Source organism: Aptenodytes forsteri, unplaced genomic scaffold (genome assembly GCF_000699145.1).
Source record: "Aptenodytes forsteri isolate BGI_AS27 unplaced genomic scaffold, ASM69914v1 Scaffold264, whole genome shotgun sequence".
NCBI classification, from domain to species: Eukaryota; Metazoa; Chordata; class Aves; order Sphenisciformes; family Spheniscidae; genus Aptenodytes; species Aptenodytes forsteri.
Window position 1 is genome coordinate 1,469,961 of NW_008795936.1, and position 16,221 is coordinate 1,486,181.

General features: G+C 38.5%; 1 protein-coding gene across 7 annotated transcripts in view; it reads left to right on the top strand.

Moving 5' to 3' along the window:
• Positions 1-13,154, top strand: part of LRRFIP1 (LRR binding FLII interacting protein 1) — a 108,825-nt gene extending 95,671 nt beyond the window's left edge. For 4 of the 7 annotated variants that reach the window (XM_009285119.2, XM_009285116.2, XM_009285113.2 and 1 more), the window contains 8 exons: positions 389-514; positions 1,885-1,956; positions 4,260-4,430; positions 5,400-5,492; positions 5,986-6,078; positions 7,282-7,374; positions 7,834-7,975; positions 9,647-13,154. In XM_009285119.2, coding sequence (XP_009283394.1) covers positions 389-514; positions 1,885-1,956; positions 4,260-4,430; positions 5,400-5,492; positions 5,986-6,078; positions 7,282-7,374; positions 7,834-7,975; positions 9,647-11,757 — 2,901 coding nt within the window. In that variant the 3' untranslated portion in view covers positions 11,758-13,154. The remainder of the gene's footprint in view (positions 1-388; positions 515-1,884; positions 1,957-4,259; positions 4,431-5,399; positions 5,493-5,985; positions 6,079-7,281; positions 7,375-7,833; positions 7,976-9,646) is intronic. The other 3 variants (XM_009285115.2, XM_009285117.2, XM_009285118.2) reach the window with 3 other exon arrangements.
• Positions 13,155-16,221: the final 3,067 nt, after the last annotated feature.

Genomic DNA, 16,221 nt, shown 5'->3' on the forward strand with positions numbered 1-16,221 from the left:
TGGGTTGATGGTTGGACTCGATGATCTTAGAGGTCTTTTCCAACCTTAATGATTCTATGATTCTATTCTATGATTCTAAAGACTTTGTCTAAATAAGAGTTAATAGTTAGAAGCTAAGTCATGCAAACTCCTATTACAATAGTGTTTAAATACATCTGATCTGCTTTTTCTCATTAGTTTCCCCGTGTTAAATCTTGATATTTTGATTTTTTGTCTTAGAAAGTTACATTTTTAGTCAAAATTGCATAATTTAGAAATGTAAGGGTTGGTGTAACGTGTGTATTAAAAAAACAAAACAAAACAAAAACAACCACCACCAAAACCAAACTACAAACCCACAATGTATCTAGAAAAAAAATTATAACCATTTTTAACTGTGTGATTGTAGGGAGCACGTACTGTTTCAAGTTTATCAGCAGCTACTTTAGCTTCTCTGGGTGGGACTTCTTCACGAAGAGGCAGTGGGGATACATCCGTCTCAGCCGATACAGAGGCATCTATTAGAGAAATAAAGGTAAGAAATACTTAAAACCAGCATGAATTGTTAGGAATCTGTCTCTTAACTATGTCTCTTTTGATCAGAATGTCTTTATGCCTTGCATTTGATAAATTAATAAACTGTAAGATTACTTTAAAGTAGTGTTGATGTTCCCATTACTGACTATAGCAATTAGCAGTAAGAATTGGGATTGACAGGCTAATACTACCTACCACTGTCCCTCACGTTGTTATTAAATAGACTAATATTACCTAAAGGGTATTATTAAATACGCTTTAGACTTCTTCCCAAAAAAGAAACTGCTTTGTCTCCCCCTCTTGGCAGTTCTGACAAAACGAATTGTGTGCTGTAAATGAAGAGTGAATAGCTTTATTAAGCAGATGCTGCTGGGAAGCTAGTGTGTATTGCAGGAATATTTGGGTAAAGTCCTATGGCATACGATAGCAGAACAGACTGATCATAATAGACACATCGCATCCTAAACTAATGGAATAGGAAGTGGTCTCAGTATAGCACACTGATAGGAGGATTGAAATAATGCAAAAAGCACTGCACTTAGTGGATGCTAATTTGGGGAGGGGATTTTACTTTGTAATCTAATTTGTGATTCCATGAAGTTAGAAACATTTGAATAGCAAATAGGTATGCAATCCAGTGTTCATAATTGAGTGCAAGTGTGGGTAGTCCATAGCTAAATTTTTTTTTTAACCTGGTTTTTAATGCTCCATTCTGAAGACTACTTTAAAATGGGGAATGTGAATTCTGTTAGCTTTCATACGTACAACTTAACAACTCTTCTGAAATTACAGCCAGTTAAAACATCTGGAATTTGTATTAGGAGCTCAGATACAAGCAGGTCTGTCCCAGTTTCAGCACTGTAAAACAGCTGAAAGATAGCCATTTGCTGGTGACCAAGGACAAAAGAGGAGAGAGACTGTGAAATAGAACTTATAATTAAATTTAGTGTGACAGATGCTATTCATACAGTCTTTCCTACATATCTAGTATAGCCTATATTTCAGGCTTGCTTTGGCAGCCCTTACCCTTAATACCAGAATTCCTCAAAGAGGGTGATAATCAGTGAAAGGGGTAGAGAAGGGCTGTGTGGCTGGGGCATGTAATTGTTGGAGGATTTGAAGCTGGGTTTGCATCTTGTCCTTAACGTTGGAGATTTCATTTTTTCCAGTCAAGAAGAGCAGAATTAGCATAAACTTCTAACCAAGAAATTTCGTTGTCCGGCAAGGCTTCAGGTTAGGATCAGACCGCTTAACCTGTGTGGTAGAAATATTTAAATGAGAACTTTGAACACGTGCTTTTCCCTATCAGCTGTGCTTCTGCCGGTTAGTTTCAGTGGCATCACTCACCTTTCTCACCGTTTCCCTCAGGATATCTATGAGTTAAAGGACCAGATTCAGGATGTAGAAGGCAAATACATGCAGGGACTGAAAGAACTGAAGGTACTGGTTTCCTGCAGACTGGGAGTGTGATCATTAACACCAGCTAAACATTCAGAGAGTCAGTGTGAGACCTAGAACTGACCTTGCATGCTTTCTTCTGGGAGGGGTTGTAAATTGTGTGAAAAGCATTTCATTAACTGGAAAAGTAACTGTTCTGACCTTGATTGATTCTGGTGAGAAATGCTTCCAAATGTTAACTGAAAGGTTGCTGATTACTATTGCATATTGCCTTTGCTGTTTTGAGAAGGTAATCGTTTTGCTAGCAAAATAAAATTATTAGGATTTTTTTATAGTTTCCTAATCCAGGAAGCCTCCCAATATTGGAAGATGCACTAAAACTCATGTTCTACAGTGCTATGAAAAATTGGCGTTTAAAAGCTTGTATGTTTTTGTTTTGATAAGATCCAGAATGCCTTTGGAAAGCTGTGCGTGTGAGGTGGTGGCTATCATTTTGGTTTCATATTTAGAAATATGAAGACACCCTTAAGCAATTCTTGTAGCAAAACTTCACATAACAAAGCTTGTTACGTGAAGAATGAACGCTCACACCAGTTGGCACAAAGGAAGCGCTTACCACTTTCATGAAGCCATAAACGAATTTTGGTGCAACAACTAAATTGTGCATCCACGTACCACCACCTCATAAGTGAGCAGCAACATGAGCTGTGTTTTTTGGAAAAGGCAGTCTTGCAAATATGTATGTAGACATCCAGTCATATAATGCAACATTAATCAGCATTAATTGCTGACTGTGTCATCAGCTCAATGCTGTGACAGGTGAAGATGCTGCCATCTTAAGTGAGTTCTCAATGTAAAAAGAGTAGTTTGCCCCTTTTTCTGTAAAACCTATTTTTTTTCCCTGATCACTGTGTAGCAGGTGTAGCAAAATAATCACACTGCATAAAAAATGTAGATAATTTTTCAATTTGTGTCCCTTAGACTGCCTTTTGTGGTGATTTGTACCTAAGCCGCGCTGCTTGATGCTAAGGAAACAAAACGTAGCATGCTGAAGGAGTGGTGCAGCAACGACTGTAACTTCTTACTTGCATATACTTCCTTTCCAGCTAATGTCTGAAGTTTAATCCTACCACTGTTTCCAAATCCTGGCTGCTTTCCTTTGCTTGGTATTTCTTATCATTGGGCTGGAAATTGCGCCAAAACACAATTTGTGTTTGGAACTGTACAAATTCATGTCCATAAAGACAAATTCTCTTATTTGTCAATAGAAATGTAAACTAAACTGATTCAAACTTAATTTTGTCATCATCTCACCGCTATCATCCCCAGTTCCATTGACCGAATGATAAGGGAAGTATATGAAACTCTCACCTGTGCTTTAGATGTAATTATTAGAATTACTTACGTTCTGTGAGAAATTGCTTGATCTGTAAACTGAAATGTTGACATGAGTGTCCTCCTTGTTTGTGTATTTGCACTGTTTTGTTTATGTCACTCTGATAATTACTTACTCTGTGAGAAATTGCTTGATCTGTAAACTGAAATGTTGACATGAGTGTCCTCCTTGTTTGTGTATTTGCACTGTTTTGTTTATGTCACTCTGATTTTAGTAGAGAAACAAAATACTGCAAAGTTTGACTGCACAACATGGAAAATGATCCTGATCTTTATTTTGCCATCATCTGTTATGATAAATACTTCAGTATCCTATATTCGGGTCAAGTTGATAGGAGGGGTTTTTGAGACTCTGGGAATTGTATATTACAGAGTACATTTGTAAAGAAGGGATGTGATACAGGAAACCTAATGAAAATGATATATCAGGTCACAAAAGCTGCAGCTTTTTCATGGCAAATTCTAATTCCTGAGTCAGTGTATTTAGTAGTGCCCACACTGCAAGGATCCCTGAAATTTGTGAAGTGGCTGTCAAACTGCCTTAATTTAAGGCCTAAGATCATCTAAAATGATCTTAAATCAAGGTCAGTTTACCTTTAAAAAAAAAATTCCAACTTGTCATCTTCAGCAGCTGCTTTGAGCTGCCAGTGTGCAGGGGCAGGGGGAGGAGGGAGGAGGAAAACTCTTGAGAAGGCAGAAGCTGAAGCAGCAGAGAACAGGAAACACTATCCGTCCTGAGGTAAGGTTCCTTGCTTGTAAACAGACGTCTGGTGGGAACACAGGGGAGGTTATCCTCACCGTGGGACAGTTGGTAAGCATATGATTAGCACTGGTTTCTGTAGGAGTTCTCGGCATGCTTGTGGTTTAGTACTTAATTTTCTTGTTCAAGGGCTTGGTTGGCAAAGTGTCTTTTATAACTGACTCTGACTGTGGTTGCTTATTCTTTGCAGGACTCTCTAGCTGAAGTTGAAGAGAAATATAAAAAGGCTATGGTGTCAAATGCTCAACTAGACAACGAAAAAACAAATTTCATGTACCAAGTAGATACCCTGAAGGATGCACTCTTAGAGTTAGAAGAACAGCTGGCAGAATCCAGGCGGCATTACGAAGAAAAAAGTAAAGTATGTATATAGCTATGGCCTGTTATTTAACAGGGAAAGACTTGGCGGGGACACAGATCTTTGGGAGGAGGCAACCAAATTACTATTCAAGATTTTAAATAAGTTATTGTTTTAGTTACTGTTAAAGCAAGTGGAATAGCAGCATATTATGTGGTTGTGATCATACAAATGGGAATCTTCCCTAAGTTTCTGTCTTATAAAGCAATTTCTGAAGAAGTGAAGAAATGTTTTATATGGTAAGGCTATATTGATATTATCACATGTCCTTTTATATCCCATCTTTAAAGTAAATTAAAAGGTTTTGTTCATAGTGACTCCTGGAGGATTCCCCCTTTTTTTTTTTTTTTTTCTTCTGGAGTATTTTTACACACAAAACTCTCTTCAGAAGGCCCGTGGGAGAGTTGTGCAGTTTATATAGTTAAGGCAGCTACTTGGTTGAGAGTTGAATTAAGTTTTACATGAATTCAGCATCCGACAATTAGTGAGTTGGTGTTAAATAATAAAGCTGTGACTTGTGTTAGCTTTTCAGAACTGGCTCTTTAGCTTGGGGCATTTGACTATAGTGCATTTCAAAACACATAGTTCCTGGAAGATATGGTGTGGGGTTTTTTTAAAGTTTGCAATATCTAGCTAACTTTTAGTACACGGTCATGTGGAAAGAGTGGGTTAAATTCCCATCCATTCATCTGTGAAGTCTGTAGGACTTGAGTGTAAAAGCTATTCACTGCCAGCCTGCTGTTCAACTTACGAAACTGGCTAAATGATGACTGTCACTTCTATATTTGATGGAATAATAGTTTCTTGGAAAAAAAAGACAAAATTGTACTCTTGTGAGATTGTGATGAGAGGAATATTCAAGAATTGCATTGCAGTAAGCAATTTTTTTGTGGTTGGGCTTATTTTCTTCTTTTTTTCATGGGGTGCTATTTTTGATCAATAAAAATGTCATGAATATTTCATTATTCATAGGAATTTGAGAGGGAGAAGCATGCTCATAGCATATTGCAGTTTCAGTTCATGGAAATCAAAGAAGCTTTGAAGCAAAGAGAAGAAATGCTTGCAGTAAGTAACTTTTTTTTTTTTAATGGCTTCTTTGATTGGTATGTTCCCAGTTAGCAGTAGGAGTGTAGAAGGTGAGGCATGGAGAATTTTATTCCCTACTCAAGTTTCTCACCTGAAGAAGTACTAGTGTTTCAGGCCAAACAGGTTCAGAGCTGACTAATAGAAATAGTACTTTCATAAGTATTATCTGAAGTTGGACTTCTTTTTTGCCTTGTCCATAATACGAAATAAGCGGTGTTTCAAACAGCTGTTTGTGGAGATGCAGAGGAAGCTGATGAAACTGTCTAACTTTGTTGCAAATCATCTGGTGGATAGTAAGATTGTCTTCAGGAGTGTAGGTATAGTTGAGATGTCAGAAACTGTGAAACTATGCATGTAGATACTCTTTTACTTTAGCACCTGACTTTTTTTCATTCTTTGGCATCACTGCAATCTTAACCTTCTTTGTTAACCTGTTACCTGCTTTCTGTCTTGTTTTGCTCCTGTCTCTCAGGAAATCCAACAGCTGCAACAGAAACAGCAGAGCTATGTCAGGGAAATTTCTGATCTTCAGGAGACAATAGAGTGGAAAGACAAAAAAATAGGGGTAGGACTGTCAACTCCCAAAATGTGTTAAGAGTGGCACTGTCATTCTCCAGATGATCCTGCTTTTGCAAAACGTCATGAATAAAATCCTCCTTAGTGACTTTGCTTGGTGTGGCTGTCTTACTATATTACCAGTGAATTAGCAAATAGCAGATTTTGGTTTTGGCCGGTATTATAAAATCCAAGAAAAACTTAGCAGCTGGTCTGATTTCAAAACCTAGGGAAATTTATTTGCTGTGGTGCACCATTTGTATTTGCCATATTGAGAAAGGAAGTGCTATTTATAATGCAGTTCCATCAGCACTGAATTTTTGCTTATTCACATTTAATCTGCGGAATGAGCAGAAATTGGAGTGTGAGACAGAAGAAATAGAGCTATTTATGGGCTATTGGGATGAAAGTGTCTAACTCTCCCTTGCTTCTAATCCCTTCCCACCACCCTCTATTAAAGCCAAATGGAAACCCACTCTTAAATAAAAGCATGGTTTTCTTTTTTAATGATGAGCACTGAAAGACTTTCTGAATATAGGAGAAATCAATCTGGCAACATGCCCGCGCTTGCGATATCCAATAACTTGTAGTAATTTGAAACTCAAAACTTTCTGATTTTTGTTACAGTTCTATTTGTGTATGTATATAGAAATATTGGAGGGGGTTGAGTAGCAAAATATGCATTTGCACATGGTACATCCCAGTCTAAAGATTACTTATTGGCAGCTTTCAAATTAATTGAAATGTACTGCCCCCGTGATGGTAACCCATGGAACGAAAAGACTATTAAAATCTGCTGGGCCTGCTTTCATGCCATTCTGTCAACACATGGGAATTGCACTGTGTCTTCAATGTGCGTGTTGAAGTAATATGGATATGAATTAACTTGTCTAGCAGATAACAGTGAAAAGTGGATCCTCATTTGAAGGATCCCTAATGAAGGATTGGGCTCTGAATGTCTTTAGTAGGAAATCCTGGTTATTGAATAAGTTGTGCATTTTCTTGGATTTGAAGTTTATCTGTGTGTATGTAAACTCAGTCCTTTAATCTGTAAACTTTACCTTTTTCATACATGCCACTTCCATGAATCTCTGAATATCTTAAACCTGCTCATTCTTGTTTACACTTGCTTTTCACTTGCTTTTCATGGTCTTTACTTGTCTCCCTTCCTTTCTTCACATCTTCTTGCCCTCTGTCTGTGTTGGGAACTCAGGCGTTAGAGAGGCAGAAAGATTTCTTTGATTCCATAAGGAGTGAGCGGGATGACCTTAGAGATGAAGTGGTTGTGCTGAAGGAGCAACTGAAGGTATGCAAGAGGAATAAAAGAACCTTATATTCAACTGCTGACCTTTTTCCTCCTGTACATTTTTGCAGATAACTTTAATCTAGCTCAGCAGCAAGAACTCTATTTTCATGTTGCCTTTAAGTGGCCATTTCAGGAATTTTCTGTATAAAGTCCTTCCCCCTAATATTGACCGTGATCCCTTAGTATAGACTGCAGTATTAAGTAGTTGCTTTTGTAGGAGACGCTTCCCTGAGGAACATTTTACGCAGCAGATTTATGTTTAAAGCTGGGATCACATGCTTTCTATCATAATGGCTATACTGAGAGCTGTAATATTCTGTGCTCTTTTCTGACTTTCAGCCATGTTTAATGGAACGATTGAAGCAACTGTTTATTCAGAATATCAAGGACAAGAACACTTGAACAATCCTCCTCTTTCTGAGCAGCAGGCTCTAAAGCATTGCTTTTGCTTCTCCACAGAAACATGGAATAATCCCAGACTCTGACATAGCCACCAATGGGGAGACATCAGACATTCTTGATAACGAAGGACACTTGGATTCTTCTAAAACTGTTCCAGGCACAACTCAGGCATTAAAGACAGGAGGGGATGGGACACTAGGTAAGTGCTGCATATCCTTTCACATCTTTCTGTCTGTCCATTCATTCATCTTTGCTTGGAGTTTGAGCGTTTGTTAGTGGGACAATTAACACATCACGCAGCATGCTACTTGTCAAATCACTTCCTATGCATTTTTCTGCTTAATATTTATTATCACTTCAAGTATGTTGTGCAGTTTCCTGCAAAGGCAGACTTCCATTTCCCATTCAAGGTGACAAAGGACAAGAATACAAATATTACATTACAGATAAGTAGCAATCATTCACATTACTATTTAAACCCTCAATTTGAAAATTGTCCCAGAATAATCCTACTGTTGTTCAATATTTTTCAGCACATATCTTAAAGAATCAGAAAAAAAGCATTTTAGTTTCCTATAAAGATCTTGTATGTTGGTTCATTTATATACCTGAGAACTGTAAATGTCTGCTGAACAACAGTGCTGGGCACTGTGGAAACACACTAATGTATGAATTCATTGTTCTTGGTATCCTGTACTATTGAGCAGTTAATATTAACACTTCAACATTTTTACTTGTTGTAACAGGATTAACGCTGTTAAATTCAAAGAATATAACTCTGAGATGGATAGTGTTAGGAAGGAGAAATCTGGTTGGCAAAAACATTCTTCTTATGCAGTTGTGATGAATGGCCACTCAGAGAACTTTTATGCTAGTAGAAGGAAAGGAAATAATAGATTTTTTTTTTTCCTCCTGTTTTTGTTCTAAATGAACATACTAATAAATAGCAACAGGCAGCCAACTGTTGCAAGTGCAAGTTATCTTGCTTTTAGCTGTTGGCTGCTTTTTCCTCACTCAGTTTTTGTGTGGAAACAATCTGGAACACCAAAACCAAGGTAAGGGTATATTTTAAAATGTAATATGTTTTCTGTCTCTCCTTACTCTGTTGTTTTTGGAAACAGGTACAACATAGACCCAAAAGCTAACTGCTGAAACAACAAACACTGTTGTTCTAATACCTGTTGCTTCTAAATATAAGTTGAAGAAAAACTGTTCCAAAAAAAACCCAACCCAAAACCACAGAAGTCCCCCCATCCCTTTGGGAGGATGACGTGGCTGTAAGGAGCGCTAAGTACCTGAGCTTTGGTCTGTGTTGGTAATGTTAAGCAGCTGAACCATTTGCTTGCCAATCAGATTTTACATTCAGTGTTTGTCATACACACTGATGATGCCTGTTTGATACTTAGGAGTAAAATATTACTGAATAACCCTTGATTACTTCATTATAATGGCATCAGACACACTCTTGCATGCAGAGAGTGGTGTTAGGGTTAAAGTTGTAGAGAATATTGTTGAGAAAAAATAATCTTTACTGTTAGTGTTACATCTGCAAGTATTACTGTTAAATTGCACTGCTTGAAACAGTTGTTCTCATCTACAAAAGCTGTAATTCACGCAGCCAAGAGCATAAATCTTTTACTTTACAAAAACACAAGCCAGCACCAGAGATTTCTTGCTTTGAGAGGGTGGTGGTGAATTTCACTGATCAAAAGCCCCGGACCCTTACTAATTCAATTGCTGCTTTGCCTCACATAATTGGCAAAAGCTGATCTTCTATTAACCTATTCTTTGATTCATTCTCTTTCGGGTTTTAAGTGGGGGAGGTAAGTGCTATGGTGTGGTCCCTTCAATTTTCTCAATGGTCTTTTAGGCAAAACCAATGAAGTGGACATGAAAAATGAGATTTTGGAGGATATGGGGAAAAGAGAAATCTTGCAGAATACTGAGCGTGAGGAACACAAAGAGGAGTCTGAGGAGCAGGAAGTACAGACATTGCATGCTGATGAAAATGCAAAGGCAGAAAAAATGGTTGAAGAACGTGATGCCCTGTCAACAGTGATGTTACCAGGTAGTAGGTTTACAGAACAAATTCAAAGCCTTACAGAACATGTATCAGGGAGCGCCTCTTCAAATGATGATAGTGACACAGATGATTTGAGAAAGGAGACTGAGTCTGCAGGCACAGCAGTCCAACAGCCTGTTAGTACAGAGGCTGAACACCATGACTTAAATGCAAGGACAAATCAGAACTCAGAGGTGGACTCTCTGCAAGGTCATCAGATTTTTGAGACTCCTCAGGAAATGCCTAGTGTCTTAGGTACAGAGCATGAACTGGAAAAAGCTGCACCCGAACAGGAAGAACGAGAGGATCTTAAAACTAGCCATGGCTTGAGTGATAATGAAATGGATCAGGAAGCCAACATTACAAGTGAGAGCTGTGAGTTGGTTTCTAACCAGGCAGGGCTACCAGAGGTTGCAGTAGCAGGCTTGCTTAGTGAAGAGGTAAATGTGAAGAGTCACGCTGAGGGACTCCAGCACTCAGAAGAAAGTGCTGAAAACAAGGCTACAAATGTCTCGGAGGAAAAGCTTGTTGAAAGCAAAGACTGCACTGATGGAAGAATTGATAAAACAGGAGGTGATAAAGCTGAAGAAGAAAATGAGGTTGGGAACGCAGTTCAGGGTCAGACGAGGGAAACGGAGCCTGTGGGTTTGGAGGGGACGGAGTCATGTGAAAGTGGTGTCCCAGCAGATACAAGTGAAAGGGAAGGTGGAGGAGATCAGGCATGCATCCAACCAGTTTCTTCAGAGGACAGTCCTTCAGCATCATCAGAGGAAGAAAATATGCAAGATAAAACTGAACTTGAAAACGCTATGGCTGAGAAGGATGGACAGAAGGAAGTATTAATAGAAGAGTTGGAGATGTGTTCAGATTCTGCAGAAACAGGCGAGCAAGATAAGGCATCTGTGGAGGCTGGAGACTGTATTACTGAGGTAAAAGAAAGTGTGCTGCAGCAGGCAGAGCCAGACACAGATGTTGGGAAAGAGGTGAAGACTCAGGAAACCAGTTTAGAGCCAAGTCTTTTAGAAGATGAAATTCGGGAGTCAGAAGTGGAAATAGAGGATGAGTCTGGGAAAGGAAAGGAAAGTAGGACAGAATGGGTAGAAGATTTAAAGCCAAAGGTAGAAGTTCAAATAGTTCAGTGTAGTGAAGAAACAACAGGTGATATAGTGGAAGAGAAAAATACTCCTTTAGAAAGTGAAGTGCAGAATGTAGTTAAACAAGAGGAAGGTGAATCTAAACAGGAGCCAACTGTAGATGTTAGTATAACTACTGAAAACAAAGTTGATAAAGAAACACTGAAAGAAAATGAGAAAGAGCTAGAGCTTGCATACCACCGTGGTGGTGGAGTTGCTTCTGAGGAAGGTGCAAATAATTCCCTGGCACAGAAAGCTGAGCAGGATGAAAATGTTAGTGAACAAGTTAAATTGGAGAGTCAAGCAGAGGAAAGACTGGAAGATGATGGTGATGCATTTGATTTTGATGAGGAGTCAAAACAGATACTAGAAACTGATGAAAAATGTGATGGAGAGAAAGCTGATACACAGAAAGGAGAGGGTGATGGAGCAAATGGTGCTGTTGGAAAAACTGCCCAAACAGATGAAGCTGGAGAAAGAACAGGCAAAATAGAAACAGAAGACTCCTTGACTGAAGATGACGGCTTGCAGCATAAAAAAGGAGATGAGCCTGAAGAAACAGGGTGCTTGCAAGGGGAATTGTCATGGAAAACTGATGAGAAGGCTGATGTGATGGAAGATGAAATCAAAGCATCAGATTCTAATAAAGTGGAAAAAATACCAGATGAAAATGTTTTTGAACAGGATTTGGAAAGTGCTGGCAGTAACAGGGATGAAAGCAAGGAGGATTTGCAAGGTGGTAGAAGGAGTAAGGGTAAATCCAGAGATGAGTGTACAATATCGTAAGTTCAAAATCTCAAGACTACATGAGTTACATGCCATTTGATCAGTCCCAGTACAGAAGCATGCATTTTGCACAATACATCAGACCTTAGGAATACTCTTAAGGTTTATTCTTTATAGGTAACTCTCATAATACAACATTACATAAATGGTAATGATGCAGGTATTAAGTTTTTCACTGACGTACCTAGCCACAAGAAGTCGTGCGTGGGTTTGGTTTTGCTGTGTCTCAGGTTTAAAGTTTATCACCAAAAGAGCAAGCTTCACAAATCGACTATTCAGACTATCTTGCAATTAAAGTACTTTTAGTGTGGATAACTGCTACTGAGGAATTTCTATATGAAATTCTTTTTTTCTCTAGCCTAGATGATAGATGTCTTGAATGTACTTAGGTGCATTGGAGCTTTGTGAACTTGTGTGCATACTTAATGTGTACTTAGGCGCATTAGATCTAGAGTAAGTACATTAACACTTCATGAAGGAACTCAGTAGATCAGCAATACTGATCTGATGTTGAAACTTCTTTCTGAATAATTAAAGCCTAGGAACCAATTTATTTTTTTACTCTGGGAAAAAAAGATACTCATTCCACTTCGTGTGTATTTCTAATATGGTCATATTCCAAAATATAGTTAGATCACTGTGAATCTGCTTAGTCTAAACACTTTGGAAGAACAATATATGCTTTGGAGAAAGTGCAACATACAGGTCTTAGTTTGCTGAAAGGAATAAATATATACGTTTACTTCATCTAGGCACTTTGTACCACAATAGGCCTTTTACACCATGTCTCACATGGGTTTTTTACTTTTTCTAAAGAAAGTGTCAATACACACTGTAATGTGTGCTTAGGTTTGCTATCAAACTGTCTAGCTATGAATATATAAAATAACTATTTTTCCAAGAAGATTTTTGTTTAAAATTGCATTTCCTTACTGCATTATGTTTTTTGCAAACTATGATTCTGAAGGAATGTTTTTATCTCCAAAAAATTCTTTCCTCTTCCTTTCTGGAAAGAAGATAACTGTGCATGTCTTAATTCTTGTTGGATATCAGACCACAGACGATTGTTGTTCTGTATACTAGCCCGTGTGCCTTCTAGAAAAGCTGGATTGCTTTGAATTGCTGGCATACATTAGACACTTTGACTCCATTGGTATATTTCTTTTGCATCTTTGCTAGTACTTAGGAGGAAGAGCATATTTTGCATAATTAAAAATTCATTTAAAGTTGTTTTAAGCCATGAACGCCCCAAGGGAATGCAAGTTGAGGAGTTGGGGTGAGGGGGCTATGGAAGGCTGTATTTGTGTTGATGTTACAAAGTTGATGGTGTACAGACTGCAAAATTTCAAGATGTATATCAAAATGTACTGAGCTGTATCTAATTGAAATAAACATATTTTATACTTTAAATTGCCTGTCCAGAGCACTGTTTATAAACCTGCATAAATATTTATTTAAATTATATAATTTCAAAAACATTTTTCTGCAGCTTTCTGTGTTAAATTTATTGTGCTGTGCTACGTAGCTAGAAGAGCTACCTTACTAGGAATGGGCAGCCGTGGTGTTTAAGGACCTTTAATATGTGATGGGACCCATAACTGTAAACCTGTAACAGGACTGTAAACCTGTAACTCTTTTCATATGGCTTCTTTCCAACTTACAATAGGTCCAGTATGGTTTCTGTAAGTTATTAGCAGTCGTTCTTCTAAGGGTTTGCTGTAAATGCTAATCTAAAAAGCCATAGATCTTAAAAGCATCTCCTCTTACTATGTAGCAGTGTTTATTTAAAGATGTCTCTGCTATACTCACAACTGTAATATATGGTTTAATGTTGAAAGTAAAACTAAATGTGTTTATATTTAAATGTTAAATAGACTTAAATATTTAATTAAATGTGCTTGTAAGGCTTCACCTATATTTGTGGATGGATCTATAAGCAACTCTGAGTTAAATTAGGCACGTGCCAGCATTTCCTGTATTTTTCATACAAGTTTGTTTCTAATAGAAATCCTTCTGGATGGTTGAGGGAATTAATGGTGAGCTGTTTTTAACTAGCTTTTCCACTTCAGAAAACAAAGCATCTGTAAGAGAAGTCCTTTCTGAAGCCAAGTCACAGGAGGAGAAATAATAACAACTCTAGTCTTAAATAACTGTCCATGTACGAGCTTTTATCCCACAGTAACTGTCCTAACTAACTCTCAGTGAAACTAGGGTAGGAGCAGAAACATGGACAGGCAATGAAGAATAGCTGATGTACTACAAATCCATTCTTGAACATTAGCTGCTTGGTACCTCTGTTGGCAGCTGGTCCCTGACTTCTGGAATTGGGCAAGTACTGTGAAGGAAAAGGTCATGGTGTTCTTTACTTCTTTGGTTTTTGCTTGAGTATATGCACATTGAAGGATAAATCATCTTGAGGATAAAGGGAACTGCTAGATGTTATATTCCAAATTTAATGATTTTAATATTATGTGCCAGCTAGCGTTTGAGTGAAATGTGTGCGATGAGAGAGAGAGAGAGAGGGGGGACAGTGTCTCAGGAGGAATTCCCTAGAGAATGTGTATTTTGTAAAGTTACACAATTGAAAACAGTTTTTGGCATTTTCCCTGTGATATCTAATAGATACAAGATAAGATCTAGCTTGTCTCTTTCATTGGTTTTGACTTTCAAAGGCAGCAAAGTATCAAAATCAGTCTTTTCATGAAGTCTAACATGAAACCAAGAAATCATGAGATGAACTAACGTTAGGATTCATATTTGCTGCTATTGTGTTACCCATTTTGTTTTGAGCAGGGACAGTCTGCTGATGTGTGCTGCAGTGAGCACCACTCTCAGTGTGTAAGACTTTTGTCTTTCAGAATAGCTCCATAGCTCCAAATGCTTGCTGGGTTTTCTGTTCAATACCTAGTGGCACATGGAGCCTGTAGCCCATGTTTGTGCATTACTGCGAATTCAGAGCTAGCCTGAAATGCTTGCAAAAGCAGTAGCTGAAGAAACTTTTTTTTTCCCTTATTCAGCAAGTAATAGTGAAAGGCCTTGGTCAATATTTCCTTTATTACAGAAAAGAACAGTCCTCCTGTCCCCCTAAAAATCAGTGTTGCAAGCTGGTGTCTTCTAAATCCTATGCTTATTCACTGTCCCAACAGCCTGTCCCAGCAGCATCCCTCTTCTGAGAAAGAGAGGAAGGCATTTTTCAATATTTGTTGCTGTTGTTTTCTCATGATCCAAAATAAATTGACAGATCTGGAGAAGTATTACCCAACCTGCTATTGATCTGACGGCTGGGTTCTTGCAAACTGTTCTGAATAGCTGCTTGGGGCTGCTGGTGTAATTTCATGGGATGCCTTACCACCCTCCAAGTACAGTTTACCCCTCTCATTTGCATCAGTATTAATTACTTGCTGGGCCACACATCATAGAAATCATTCAGGTTAAAACCAGCTGCTTCCCACCCCATGTTCCCCTCCAAGTAGGCAGAGACATCAAGGATCTGTGGCAGATTAGGGGATGTTAGGTCAACTGTGCCACTGAAGCAGCACCCTAGTTAGCAATACCTTTAGTCAGCTGCATTACTGAGGTAATGAGAATAGTCATTTGACTTACAAACAGGCCCGTACAGTAGCAGAAGACACTGGTAACTACCACCCGCCCTGTCTGTCCTGCTCTCTCCCAGGCCTGCCCCGGGCCCAGCTCCTCGCATCAACCCTCTGTTCAGCTCCTTTGCGTATGTAAGCCATGAATTGGTGCAGTGAGTAGCCTGGGAATCATGTTACCAAAGTTAAATTTAAGTGAGATGAATGTCACACTCTTAATTATTCATTGTAGTATCTTTGTATGTGAAATAAAGAAAATTACTTTTACAGTTAAGAATTGTAATTAGCTGCTTCATGTGCTAATCCAGTAGATTGCTCTTTCTGCTCATAGTTCTAGAGGCCCTCAGATCCTTGATTTGTTGGAAAAATGTCTCCTCCTAAATGCAAAAATAAGGTGGCTCTGCAGAGAGATCTGTTAAAGCTAAAGTAAGTTTTCTGTATTAGTGTGGGGTTTTAAGATAAGTGAAACCTAAGAGACCTTCATCTATACATATAGCAAACTTTTCCACATGTATGGCAATTTTAGCAACCTAATTTTTTCTGTGGTCTTGTAAATCCTGCTGCCAGCATGTCATCTGTCCCAGTGGGGTGCACAGATGTCCGTAATGAGGAAGGAGAGAACTGATGGTGAGATCAGATTTGAAGGCTCATCCCAAAATGCTAACATCAGTTTTGCAGGGAAAGGGGTTGGGGGAAGCTGATGTGCTTCCTTACTGGAAACTGGAGGAGGTGTCCTTTCTGCTGGCAGGCATATTTCACTTCGCAGCAGTGGTTGTGCTAATGAAAGTTACTTAGCTGTGTGCATGACTAAGTTATTTTCAGGATTGTCGTGGTTTAACCTCAGTTGGCAACTGAGCACCACACAGCCACT